This window comes from Salvelinus alpinus, chromosome 20, assembly GCF_045679555.1.
Source record: "Salvelinus alpinus chromosome 20, SLU_Salpinus.1, whole genome shotgun sequence".
Taxonomy (NCBI): Eukaryota; Metazoa; Chordata; class Actinopteri; order Salmoniformes; family Salmonidae; genus Salvelinus; species Salvelinus alpinus.
This window is the reverse complement of record NC_092105.1, coordinates 47,063,731-47,077,635: the sequence shown is the minus strand read 5'-3', so window position 1 is coordinate 47,077,635 and position 13,905 is coordinate 47,063,731. Positions and strand designations below refer to the sequence as shown.

General features: G+C 47.1%; 1 protein-coding gene across 1 annotated transcript in view; it reads left to right on the top strand.

Annotated features, from left to right (window-relative positions):
• Window positions 1–13,905, top strand: part of LOC139547012 (E3 ubiquitin-protein ligase HECW2-like) — a 77,625-nt gene that overhangs the window by 23,158 nt on the left and 40,562 nt on the right. Inside the window, exons 4-21 of the mRNA XM_071356044.1 lie at window positions 694–788; window positions 891–960; window positions 1,895–2,064; window positions 2,535–2,674; window positions 2,921–3,021; window positions 3,154–4,013; window positions 4,865–5,165; window positions 5,436–5,528; window positions 6,232–6,382; window positions 6,627–6,733; window positions 7,034–7,158; window positions 7,505–7,690; window positions 12,196–12,330; window positions 12,713–12,809; window positions 12,917–13,013; window positions 13,138–13,221; window positions 13,382–13,467; window positions 13,772–13,892. Of these exons, the coding sequence (XP_071212145.1) occupies window positions 694–788; window positions 891–960; window positions 1,895–2,064; window positions 2,535–2,674; window positions 2,921–3,021; window positions 3,154–4,013; window positions 4,865–5,165; window positions 5,436–5,528; window positions 6,232–6,382; window positions 6,627–6,733; window positions 7,034–7,158; window positions 7,505–7,690; window positions 12,196–12,330; window positions 12,713–12,809; window positions 12,917–13,013; window positions 13,138–13,221; window positions 13,382–13,467; window positions 13,772–13,892 (3,019 nt within the window). The remainder of the gene's footprint in view (window positions 1–693; window positions 789–890; window positions 961–1,894; window positions 2,065–2,534; window positions 2,675–2,920; window positions 3,022–3,153; window positions 4,014–4,864; window positions 5,166–5,435; window positions 5,529–6,231; window positions 6,383–6,626; window positions 6,734–7,033; window positions 7,159–7,504; window positions 7,691–12,195; window positions 12,331–12,712; window positions 12,810–12,916; window positions 13,014–13,137; window positions 13,222–13,381; window positions 13,468–13,771; window positions 13,893–13,905) is intronic.

Genomic DNA, 13,905 nt, shown 5'->3' with positions numbered 1-13,905 from the left:
TTGGTAGTTAGTCGCATTGCTGCAACTCCCATACGGACTCGGGAGAGGCGAAGGTCGAGAGCCTTGCGTCCTCCGAAACACGACATCGCTTACCCAAACTGCTTCTTGACACTGCTCGCGTAACCCGGAAGCCAGCCACACCAATGTGTCGGAGGAAACGCCGTACAGCTGGCAACCGAAGTCGGCGTGCATCCGCCCGGCCGCCACAAGGAGGCGCTAGAGCTTGATGGGACAACGACATCCCAGCCGGCCAAACGCTCCGTAACCTGGACGGCGCTGGGCCAATTGTCACTACAGGTCGAACCCGGATCTGTAGCGATTCCTCTAGCACTGGGATGCAGTGCCTTCGACCGCTGCGCCACTCGGGAGGCCCCGTAGTGCACTACTTTTGCGCAGGGCCTATAGGGAACAACCATAGTGGCATTATTCCATGGGTAACTAATGGGAAGGGAATTACACTGCAATTACACAGTATACTACTTTTAATTGAATTGTTAATTCTATAATGCATGCAAACACAAGTAACTGTGAGCAAGATTTGTACGTTTTGCATTACTCCACGTACGTACTTCCCTGTTACATAAGAATATTACAAGTCCCGTCTCATAATTGTGGCGCAGCCAGCCAAAGAGTGGGTGAAGAGAGAAACGAGGGATGGTGTTCATGTCATGCATCTCTCTGTTTTCCCTCTAGCTGAGACCAAGATCTGCTTCAAGTACTACCATGGCGTCAGTGGAGCCCTGAGAGCAACCACTCCCTGCATCACTGTGAAGAACCCTGGAGTCCTGGTGTGTCTGTCTGTGTGTGTTTTTATGGTTTGTTGTGTGTGTGTGTGTGTCGTGGTGTGTCTGTGTGTGTGTTTTTACATTCAACTTCTCTGTGTCTCTCAGGGAGAAGGTCAAAGTGAGGGGCAGTCATCCACAGATCATCCTCGCAAACTGGTCAGCTTTACTTTGACAGGTGAGGTGTGGTTTGGCCAAAACCAGGAAGATGTCCTCATTGACTCTGACTTGGAAAAGGTGCCCTCTATAGTTCCGATTCAAATGATTTAAATAGAAGAGCGTCAGTTTTTCGTTATTGATTAACTCATTATTATAATCTACTACTTCTTCTTTATTTGACCTTTTATTCCTCCTTGCATGTATTATTGCCACTTGAAAATAAGTTCTAACTTTGCTCCTAACATCCGACATGCAAGCAGTTATACAGTCAGCCTCAATCATTGACTAAAGTTTCTTCCAATTGGCCTCAAAAGCACTGATTTCTATCACAAAAGTAGAACCGAATGAATGTGTATGTCTGTCATCCTTCCCTTGCAATAAACCTCGGGCAACTAGTGAAAAAGCAAAACGTTTCTGCAACTCTTCGTTTGCAATGTCAGTTCAAATGGTAAGCTGCGCTTTGGTTTCCCTGGCTTGTGACATGAACAATTGGACTTGGCAAAACTGTAGTTGCAGATAAAAGCCTTTATTGATACGGCTTGACGTGTCCATTTTGGAAGGTTAAATAACGAGGTAAATAAGTCGGCTGTTGCCAATGCGTTGCACTTTCAACATACGTTCATGGTCTCCATGTGTTTGATACTATTCCATTCCAGACATTGCGATGAGCCCGTCCACCTATATCTCCACCCAATAGCCTCCTCTGGTTGGCAGTTTATCCTCCAATTTGAGTTTTGTCAAAGCCTCAGACGACGATGCTCAGTGAAGCAGGACCCGGGGCTGTACTGTATGTAGTGGGTCTCAGAGTAGGAGTGATGCCCCCCCCCCCCCCCTCCATGTAGTCTTATTCATTGTGAGCTTAAAAAGCTAAACTGATTCTGGGTCAGCGCTCCTATTCGGAGACTCTTGACATGTACAGTCCCTGATTTTAATGACGGTCTTCCTCTGTGTAGATATGCATGCGGTGGGGCTGAAGAAGGGTATGTTCTTCAACCCGGATCCCTACCTGAAGATGTCCATCCACCCCGGGAAGAGGAGCGGCTTCCCCACCTTCAGCCACCACGGACAGGAGAGACGCTCCGCCATCATCGCCAACACCACCAACCCTAAGTGGCGAGGAGAGGTGATCTATATACATGCATGTGCGCACGCACGCACGCACACACACACACACACACACACACACACACACACACACACACACACACACACACACACACACACACACACACACACACACACACACACACACACGTGCACAGACATACACACAAACGTGCACACTCACTCCACTCATAGATCACTGGTTCACTCACTATATGTGTTCCCTATTATTTACAATATTGTAACGATCAAACGTTTGAAATTAATATGGCTGAAGAGTCGAGCTAAATATAGTTCATGGGGAGCCGAGCGAGCCTTTCCCGCTAGGCTTCTCCTTGCTCAGATTGTCGTGGTGTTGCACTTCAGGTTTTCAATGAAGTTGCTGTCCAAATTAAATTGTTGCTCATCCTCTGATCACCGCAAATCACTTTCACATAGAAAGGTCAGATGGTGCTTAGCGAACCAGTCTGTGTCTCTCTCTCTCTGTAGAAATACACTTTTGTAGCACTGATGACAGACATTCTGAACATCGAGGTGAAGGACAAGTTTGCCAAAAGTCGACCAATCATCAAACGCTTCCTTGGTCAGCTGACCATTCCTGTGCAGAGGCTGATTGAGAAAATACCTGGGTAGGTAACCTGGAAAATGGGCACACACACACACACACACACACACACACACACACACACACACACACAATGTGCTTTAAAACAAACAAACAATTTATACACACTCAAAGACATACGTGTTCTTAATGATGCTCATTTAGACCCATGCTCATAATTATTGATTGTTCGCTATGCTTTATCATTGCGTGTTAACTATAGTTGAGTAATTGCATTTGGTTGTTTGTTTGTCTGTCCGTCTATCCTCAGTCTCCAGCCTCTGAGCTTCTCTCTGTGTCGACGGTTGCCCACTGAGCACGTGAGTGGCCAGATGCAGTTCAGGGTGGAGCTCACATCCACTGGACCTGACGGTGAGGGCCATTGCCTGTAATTTATTGTGTTTGTAAACAACAATACCTAATTAAAGTACACACTGCTAAATTGTAATGGAATAAAAATCAAGGTATTACAAAATTATGAATCTTGATCTTGTTCATGCTCAGGGGCCTCTCCAGACTCTATCATCGGTGTGCCCAATAACGGGGCCCCTGGGACTCCGTCAGATGACGAGGATCTTCCCCACCTACTCCCGGGGGTGGTCACTGGAGGCCCCTCCCCTACTGGATCCCTGGGCTCACAGCGGTCCTGGGAAGGCGGGGCCACAGCCTATCCAGTCCCAGACTACAGGGACTTTAGCGGTACAGAGGGCAGAACCACAGAGGGTGAATCCTACTCTGGCCCTCTACGGTTGCAGAGGTCCCTGAGCGAAGGCCTGGATGCCATCGAGGCCCCCAAGGGCCCCGGAGAGAGGCCCTTGGGCGCCGCCTCACCGAAGCTGCGCTCTAGCTTTCCCACTCACACACGTCTCAGTGCCATGCTGCACATTGACTCAGACGAAGATGAGGAGCGCTCGGGGCCCACTGAAATTTACCCGGTGCCCGGGTCCCCCCTGCTGCTCAACGGGGGTCCCGAGGGGCCTGAAGAAGAAGACGTTGTCCCAGAGCTACAGCAGGATCCTGACCCTGAGCAGCTGGAACCCAGGGTGGCGGGAGATGAACAGCTGGGGGTAACGGGGGAAGATTGTGCCCCTGGTGGTGAATCCAATGTGGCCCCTGAGTTAGACCTGGCCATCGACTTCGAGGACTCCTCAGAGCCTGATGTTTTCTCGGAGGTGGAGGAAGTTCCTTTCTTCTCAGAGGTGCTGTCCCAGAGTCTTTTGGCTGTGGGCCTGGAGGGGCCAGAGGAGGGCCAGGGGCCCGCTGACAACGCCTCGTCGCCGATTGACACCTGCTCCATGGCAATTGCCCCACTGACAGTCTTCTCTTCCTCAGAGAGTTGCCCAATCACAATGTCCACCGCTGAGGTGAGTGACTGGTGGTAAAGTGAGTAGATCTTACCTGTGGTTGAAAGTTCTCTATGCAATACATAAAATAGCCTATAATATATCTGTAGTAGTAAGTCAAGGAACAATCACGGAAACCCAGAACTAGAATCTTGCGTGATTGTGTCAGATGCTCGATTAAATTCGACACGTTAGAAAATATGCTAGAATGAGGAGTGGAAGCAGGGCGGTAGCTCTCTTTGCAAGTTACAGGCAATTCTATGGGCCAAATGTCCCCCTCCCCATCTGATATTCGAAAGATTGATGAAAAATATTCTCACCGGAACAAAGTTCCTCGTTAGACGTCTGTCTGCTGACAGATGCTAGGATACCAGTTATGTGTGTCTGTCCATGAGACATTTAGTAAAGGAATAATTCAGGATTTAAAGCTATAAAGTTGCTTGCTCACTGAGCGGTCTTCCTGTTTCAGGATTGGTTCTCATTCTGAGGTTGAAAACAGAGCTAATATAACACGACATCAAACAATGTTTCTAGCCAGGACCTTACCTTGTTTCAGCAAACAAAATCCTCACAAAGTAAGGTGTCAAAAATAAAAAGCTGCAGTTGTAAAAGAATGAACCACAACCCGCCAGTGGGTCCTAACCAGAGATCTGGCAGTGGTTATAAAAAGGTGGGTGAACAAGAACGCCTTTCGAGATGATGCTGGCAGGTAGCGTAAATACTAACAATATCATTTTAGTGTTATAGGCGCACAAACGTTATTCACCAAAGCAAATAAGGTGTGTTAACATCATTTATTAACGCTCCACTACATCCCTGGTCCTGACCATCATTTAGGAAACACTGTTCTGACCTTCTGACCGGCTTTGCAGGAGGCAGAGGAGAGGGCAGTAGCTGCCATTGGCCCAGGGGGAGACTCCTTCACTGACACTCCACCCACCCACCAGCATGTAGACGACGAGGGGGGCGGGCATACATCAGCCAATGAGGTTGAAGGAGACGCTCCGTCTGCCAATGAGCTGGAGCCAGGGGAGGAGATTAGTGAGCGGATGTGGAGCTTTCAAGTATCTGGGGATGTTCCCCAGGATGAGGAGGGGGAGGAGCCAAGACCCGCAGGGGTGGCGGTATCCGTTGATTCAGATGCAGTTGCCATGGAGACAGATGGAGAGGACGGTGTGTAACTACCACTTTTAAAATCATTTTTTTATGCTTTATTTTACAGTCCAATATTTACCTTGTAGTATCTTAGAAATTACATGATGAAATTATAGCTACGTTATATTACTATTTTGCTTCCGTGGGATTCATCAAAGCATCCGCGTACACCCCTACTTGAAATGATCATTAAATATGATTAATTCATTAATCCAGTCATGTAGAAACTAATAGTGAATTACTATAAAAAGGCTCATGTGCTCTAACTTTTCCTGAATGTATCGTCAGGTGCTCAAGTGAACGGTCACCCCGTGCACTGCCTCCCCTCAGTACGCCATGACATTCACCGATACCAACGAGTGGACGAACCGTTACCGCCTAGTAAGTGTCTGGAAGTACATACTATATCTGTATGTATTTGAGGTGAAGGAAGATGACAAAAAGGAGAGGAAGAAGGCTGCTTGATACAATGTGTATATTTGGCTCCATAGAGGCTGATAGAGGGGGCTTCTTTGTATATGTGCCTTAATGGCTTCTTTGACTATTACTTCTATAAGTATGTAGACAAACTGAAAGGGTGCATACCGCCACCTGGAGTGTGTTGTCTGAACATGTATAAAACCAAGGTTGGAAATTTACTGCCACATGCAGTTATGGAATGTTTGCTGAGGAGTATAATTCGTTGGCTGATCTTTTCCTTATGACCTGCATATCTACTTCAAAATGGTGACAGTTCTCAATGGCACTGCCCATGCTAAAACACACTTTGTGTCATTAGAGCTGTCTATCTAAATCTATGTCTAAGTCCTACATTTCTAACGGCTATATACACAATGGTATACTATTTGATATACTGTATGTTTATGCTATTCGAGGTGTCATGGTTCTGTCAGAATGCATCTGCATGTCAACCATGTGTAAATTTAGTTTGACGGTGTTTTGTCCCAAATGGCACCCTATTCCCTACGGGCTTTGGTCAAAAGTAGTGCACTATAAAAGAACTAGGGTGCCATTTGGGACATAGCCTCTGTCTCATGTTAAGTGTGTGTTTGCGAATGTAAAGCCATGCGTTTGTTCTCCTCAGACTGGGAGGCGAGGATCGATAGTCACGGTCGTATTTTCTTTGTCGATCACGTGAACCGGACCACCACGTGGCAGCGCCCCACCGGACCCCCCGCTCCCCAGGGCCTGACCCGCTCCAGCTCCATCCAACAGATGGAGCAGCTCAACCGCAGGTCTGTATCGTGTAGAGGCGCACACACCCACACGTACATACACACCATGCGCTCATATACACGCACACTCGCACACATATATGTACGTATACACTCACACCTTCTCTCTCCCTCACACGCTCATGTGCACACACACTTTTGTAACTTCCATCCTCTACATTTCCTCTCTCTCCTTAACCCTTCACACCCCTTCCTCTCTTTCTCACACTGTCCTTCTTTCCCTCTTACTATTTCTGTCTGTCAGATATCAGAGCATCAGGAGGACGATGACCAGTGAGAGATCTGAGGAGAACACAGTTGACCTCCCGCCAGAGCCCACAGAGAGTGACTTTCTTCCCCAGACCATCCCTGGTGTGCTTGTGCACTAACATACATACACACACGCACTGATAACACTCACGAGGTATGCACACATACGTGCGCGCATACAGACACACGCACAGACACACACACAGACACACACACACACACACACACACACACACACACACACACACACACACACACACACACACACACACACACACACACACACACACACACACACACACACACACACACACACACACACACACACACACACACACACACACACACACATCCTTCCCAACATATATTTATCTCTAACAGTTTTTGTTTTGTCTGTTGTAGAGTACAGGAGAGAGAGCGCAGTGGGTCACTCCAGCTCTCGGTCGCGTCTCTCTCTGCTGCTCCAGTCTCCAAGTGCAAAGTTCCTGTGCAGCCCAGACTTCTTCACCGTGCTGCATTCTAACCCTGTGAGTCTGGCTGCATAGGCGCTCAACTCTCACATTTCACCTTATGGATCACCTTTGGTCCCTCAAGGTCACCCTTACCATGTCATATCTCTCAGTAGTTGATAATAATCTGCAAAGGTGTGAATGGTAAGGTAAGAGCTTCTTGGAATGAAATGCTCTTTTCTAGTTTACTTCAAATGTTGCCTTCATCAGGTTAATTGATATATAAATACGAGCTATGCTACCTGGGTTTTCATTCATCAATCTCCCTTAATGTGTTTGCTCAAGGTAATAACCCCATTTACAGAAGAGCCCAGCATTTAATGTCCCTCTGATGTCCTCATCAGTCTCTTCCCTCCCTCCCCAGAGTGCCTACAGCATGTTTACGAGCAACACCTGCCTGAAGCACATGATCAGTAAGGTGCGTCGGGATGCCCACCACTATGAGCGTTACCAGCACAACAGGGACCTGGTGGCCTTCCTCAACATGTTCACCAACATCCAGCTGGAGCTACCCAGGGGCTGGGAGATGAAGCATGACCAGACCGGCAAGGTCTGGATCAGTGTGTGGTGGGGGGGAGGGGGTGTATGTGTGAAGTGGTATGTGTGAAGTGGGGTTGGGTGTAAGAGCAGGGGTGTGTGTGGATATACAGTACCAGTCAAAAGTTTGGACACCTACTCATTCCAGGGTTTTTATTTATTTGTATTATTTTCTATATTGTAGAATAGTAGTGAAGACATCGAAACTATGAAATAGCACATATGGAATCATGTAGCAACCCAAAAAAGTGTTAAACAAATCAATATATTTTAGATTCTTCAAAGTAGACACCTTTTTTCCTTGATGATAGTTTTGCGCACACTTGGCATTCTCTCAACCAGCTTCATGAGGTAGTCACCTGAAAAGCATTGCAATTAACATGTGTGCCTTGTTAAAAGTGAATTTGGGGAATTTCTTCACTTCTTAATGCGTTTGAGCCAAGCAGTTGTGTTGTGACAAGGTAGGGGTGGTATACAGAAGATAGCCCTATTTGGTAAAAGACCAAGTCCATATTATGGCATGAACAGCTCAAATAAGCAAAAAGAAATGAGTCAAATCAAATTTTATTGGTCACATACACGTGATTAGCAGATGTATTGCGGGTGTAGCGAAATGCTTGTGCTTCTAGCTCCGACAGTGCAGTGATGCCTAACAAATTACACAACATATGCCCAATGCAAACAAATCTAAGTAGGAATGAATTAAGGCTATATAATATGGATGAGCGATGTCAGAGCGGAACGGACTAAGATTCAGTAGACTAGTATAGAATACAGTATATACATATGAGATAAGTAATTCCAGATATGTAAACATTATTAAAGTGACTAGTGTTCTATTCCTTAAAATGGCCAGTGATTTCTAGTCTATGCCTATAGGCAACAGCCTCTAATGTGCTAGTGATGGCTGTTTAAGAGTCTGATGGCCTTGAGATGGAAGCTGTTTTTCAGTCTCACGGTCCCAGCTTTTATGCACCTGTACTGACCTCGCCTTCTGGATGATAGCGGGGTGAACAGGCAGTGGCTCGGGTGTCCTTGATGATCTTTTTGGCCTTTTGGCCTTCATACCACCCTCTGGAGAGCCTTGCGGTTGTGGGTGGTGCAGTTGCCGTACCAGGCGGTGATACAGCCCGACAGGATGCTTTCAATTGTGCATCTGTAAAAGTTTTAGGTGACAAGCCAAATTTCTTTAGCCTCCTGAGGTTGAAGAGGCTGTTGCGCCTAATTCACCACACTGACTGTGTGGGTGGATCATTTCAGTTTGTCAGTGATGTTTACGCCAAGGAACTTGACGCTTTCCACCTTCTCCATTGCAGGGAGTACAGCAGGGGGCTGAGCATGCACCCTTGTGGGGCCCCTGTGTTGAGGATCAGCGGAGTGCAGGTGATGTTTCCTAACTGCACCACCGGGGGCGGCCCTTTAGGAAGTCCAGGACCCAGTTGCACAGGGTGGGGTTCAGACCCAGGGTCTCGAGCTTAATGATGAGCTTGGAGGGTGCTATGGTGTTGAATGCTGAGCTATAGTCAATAAACAGCATTCTTACATAGGTATTCCTGTTGTCCAGATGGGATAGGGCAGTGTGCAGAGTGATGGCGATTGCATCGTCTGTGGATCTATTGGGGCGGTAAGCAAATTGAAGTGGGTGTAGGGTGGCAGGTAATGTAGAGGTGATATAATCCTTGACTAGTCTCTCAAAGCACTTCATGATGACAGCGGTGAGTGCTATGGGGCGATAGTCATTAAGTTACCTTTGCCTTCTTGGGTACAGGAACAATGGTAGCCATCTTGAAGCATGTGAGGACAGCAGACTGGGATGGGGAGAGATTGAATATGTCCGTAAACACTCCAGCCAGCTGGTCTGCGCATGCTTTGAGGACGCAGTTAGGGGTGCCGGCAGCCCTGCGAGGGTTAACACGTTTAAATGTTTTACTCACATCTGCCACAGAGAAGAAGAGCCCACAGCCCTTTGTAGCGGGCCACGTCGGTGGCACTGTTATCCTCAAAGCATGCGAAGAACATGTTCAGCCTATCCAGAAGCAAGACGTCGGTTTCGGCGACGTGGCTGGTTTTCCTTTTGTAGTCCCTGATTGTCTGTAGTCCCTGCTACATCTCGGGTCTGAGCCATTAAATTGCGACTCCACTATCTCTATACTGACATTTAGCTTGTTTGGTTGCCTTGCGGAGTGAATAACTACACGGTTTATATTCTGCCATATTACCTGTCGCCTTGCCATGGTTAAATGCGGTGGTTCACGCTTTCAGTTTTGCATGAATGCTGCCATCTATCCACGGTTTCTGGTTAGGGTAGGATTTAATAGTCATAGTGGGTACTACATATCCTATACACTTCCTTATAAACTCAGTCACCGTATCTGTGTATGCGTCTAGATTATTTTCTCTCAAGCTACCCGGAACATATCCCAGTCCACGTGATCAAAACAATCCTGAAGCATAGGTTCCGATTGGTCAGACCAGCGTTGAATAGTACGAAGCATGGGCACTTCCTGTTTGAGTTTCTGCCTATTGGACTGGAGGAGCAAGATAGAGTTGTGGACAGATTTGCCGAAAGGAGGGCGGGGGAGGGCCTTTTAAGCATTCAGGAAGTTTGAATAGCAATGGTTGAGAGTCTTAGTAGCTCAGGTAGGACAGTCAGCATGTTGATAGAACCTTGGCAGCCTAGTCCTCAGATTTGCTTTGTTAAAATCCCCAGCTACAATAAATGCAGCCTCGGGGTATGTGGTTTCCAGTTTGCATGAAGTTCTTTGAGGGCCGTCGAGGTTTCGGTTTGAGGTGGGATGTAAACGGCCATGGCGGAGGAGAATTCTCTTGGGAGATAATATGGTCAACATTTAATTGTGAGGTATTCTAGGTTGGGTGAACAAAAGGACTTGAGTTCCTGTATGTTCCTAGAATTACACCATGAGTCATTAATCATGAAACACCCCTCTGCCCTTCTGCTTCCCAAAGATATGTATTCCTGTCTGTGCGATGTACTGAGAATCCTGCAGGCTTTACGGACTCCGACAGTGTCCCGAGAGAGCCATGTTTCCGTGAAACAAAGTATGTTACAGGCCCCAATGTCTCTCTGGAAAGAAATCCTTGCTCTAAGCTCAACTTTTTTTATCCAAAGACTGAACATTAGCGAGTAAAATACTCAGAAGTGGTGGGTGGTGTGCGCGCCTCCTAGGTCGAACCAGCAGGCCGCCTCGAGTGCCTCTCCTCCGCCGGCAATGTTTTGGGTCCACCTCTGGAATAAGTTAAATTGCTCTGGGGAGAGTGAACAAGGATCTGCTCCAGGGAAGTCGTAATACTGGTAGTTCTAGTGAGTAATCGGTGCTCTAATATCCAATAGTTCTTCCCGGCTGTATGTAATGACAAAACATTTCCTGAGCTAATAATATAAAAATAATACATAACACAAAATAATGCAGTTTCCTAAGAGCTAGTCACGATGCTGCCATCTCCATCAGCGCCATCTTCGTCGAGCAGTCCATCATTACTTTGAGACATGAAGGTCAGTCAATCCGGAAAATTTCAAGACCTTTGACATTTTCTTCAAGTGCAGTCGCAAAAACCATCAAGCTCTATGATGAAACTGACTCTCATTTGGACCGCCAAAGGAAAGGAAGACCCAGAGTTACCTCTGCTGCAGAGGATAACTTCATTAGAGTTACCAGCCTCAGAATTTGCAGCCCAAATAAATTCTTCAGAGTTCATCTCAACATCAACTATTCAGAGGAGACTATGAATCAGGCCTTCATGGTTGAATTGCTGCAAAGAAACCACTACTAAAGGATACCAGTAAGACCAGACTTGCTTGGTTCAAAAAACACAAGCAATGGACATTAGACCCGTGGAAATCTGTCCTTTTGGTCTGAGTCCAGATTTGAAATGTTTGGTTCCCATCGCCGTGTCTTTGTGAGATGCCGAGTAGGTGAACGGATGATCTCCACATGTTTGGTTCCCACCGCGAAGCATGGAGGTGTGGGGGTGCTTTGCTGGTGACACTGATTTATTTAGAATTCAAGGCACCCTTAACGAGCATGGCTACCACAGCATTCTGCAGCGGTACGCCATCCCATCTGGTTTAGGCTTAGTGGGACTGTCATTTGTTTTTCTACAGGACAATGACCCAACACACTTCCAGGTTGTGTAAGGGCTATTTGACCAAGGAGTGCTGCATCAGATGACCTGGCCTCCACAATCATCTGACCTCAACCCAATGGAGATAGTTTGGGATCAGTTGGATCGCAGAATGAAGGAAGAGCAGCAAACAAGTGCCCTACATATGTGGGAACTCCTTCAAGACTGTTGGAAAAGCATTCCAGGGGAATCTGGTTGAGAGAATCCCAAGAGTGTGCAAAGCTGTCATCAAGGCAAACGGTAAAAATAAATAAAAACCCTTGAATGAGTAGGTGTGTCCAAACTTTTGACTGGAACTGTATGTACAGTACACCTTTATAAACTGTAGTTTGTTTATCTATCTTAATGTACGTGGCTGGCTGTGTGTCTCCACAGCCCTTCTTTGTGGATCACAACTGTCGCTCCACAACCTTCATCGACCCGCGGCTCCCCCTCCAGAGTGCACACTCAACTAGCCTGCTGGCCCACCGACAGCACCTTAGCCGCCAACGCAGCCACAGCGCAGGCGAGGTGAGACTACTGCTAAGTTCCCTTAGGCGACTCAAAAAAATTGTCAGACCAGACAGCATGCAAACTAGTGGACTACCCTACAGTACACGTGGCTTGGCAGCTTGCCTGGCTAGCTGGTTTGAAGAACATGCTAGCTTACACATCCAAAATAGACAATACTGCCAAAGTGAATGGTATTTTCAGTCGACCTCAACGGAATTTGCCACCACAGCTCTAAATGCAGTCTATTATACCCACTGCACTACTGACACACTGGAATACAGGCCAGAGATCAGCACTAAGACTTGCTTTAACAAGACCAATGTCAATCATAATGCTTATTGTAAAACTAATGATGCAGGTTAATGGAATTGACTAAAATGAATGTCCCCTTGTGTTGCAGGTGGTAGATGACACGCGACACTCCAGCCCACCTGTCATGCCCTGCCCCTCCAGCACCTTCAGTGGGTCCACTCGCAATCAGGACCTGGTGCCTGTGGGTGAGTACACTGGCTTATATACACACACACACACCCCCGGCGCACGCACACACACCCACCCAGTTACAGACCCAGGAATGTTGATATTGACACAGGTCTCTCCCCAGCCTACAACGACAAGATTGTGGCGTTTCTACGGCAACCCAACATCATTGAGATCCTGCAGGAGAGGCAGCCAGAGCTCGTCCGGAACCACTCACTCAAGTAGGTCACCCCAGTCACCATGGGAACCCTTTAAGCAGATATTTAACCTTTAATCCTAACCCTCTAAGTGTATTATGTTTGTGCCAAACAGCAGTATCACGAATGTTAACCTGTGTGTCTGCAGGGAAAGGTTACAGTTCATTCGCAGCGAGGGTGTTTCCGGGCTTGCTCGTCTCTCTAGCGATGCTGATCTAGTCATTTTGCTCAGGTGTGTCTTCAGGGGTTAATGTCTGTCTGTGATTAGTGTGCGTTTGTGTGTGCGAGATGGTATTGCATGTGTGTGTGTGACTGTATGTTTGCGAGTATTGTGTTTGTTAGTGTGCTTGTGATAAGTGTGTGTATTATTAAGCCACCCCTCTCTCCCTCAGCCTGTTTGAAGAGGAGGTTATGTCCTATGTGCCACCTCATGCCTTACTGCACCCCAGCTACTGCTCCTCCCCTCAGAGCTCCCCCGGTGAGAACACACATGCAAAGCCGCGTGCGCACACACTTTCTCCTCATGCCTTTTCTTCCCATAGCTTTGCTTCTAATCCAAACTATCCATCCTAAGCAGGGCAAGACAGTGAGATAAAGCCTTGAGACGTAAAAGTTGCTTAGCGCTCTCAATCAGTAAAGTGAAGTGTTTCATATGAACTAATTATATTCTAATGAAAGTTGACAATAATGAGATACACGATTTTCTGATGAACTTATGTATTTTTTGGGGTCTATTTTTCATCTTCCTCCTCTCTGCTCTTCCTTTTCTGCCCCCCTCTCAGGTACTCAGCGAGCTAATGCACGCGCCCCTGCCCCTTACAAACGTGACTTTGAGGCCAAACTGAGAAACTTCTATCGCAAGCTGGAGACGAAAGGCTATGGCCAGGGACCTGGGAAAGTCAAGTGAGTACTGTTG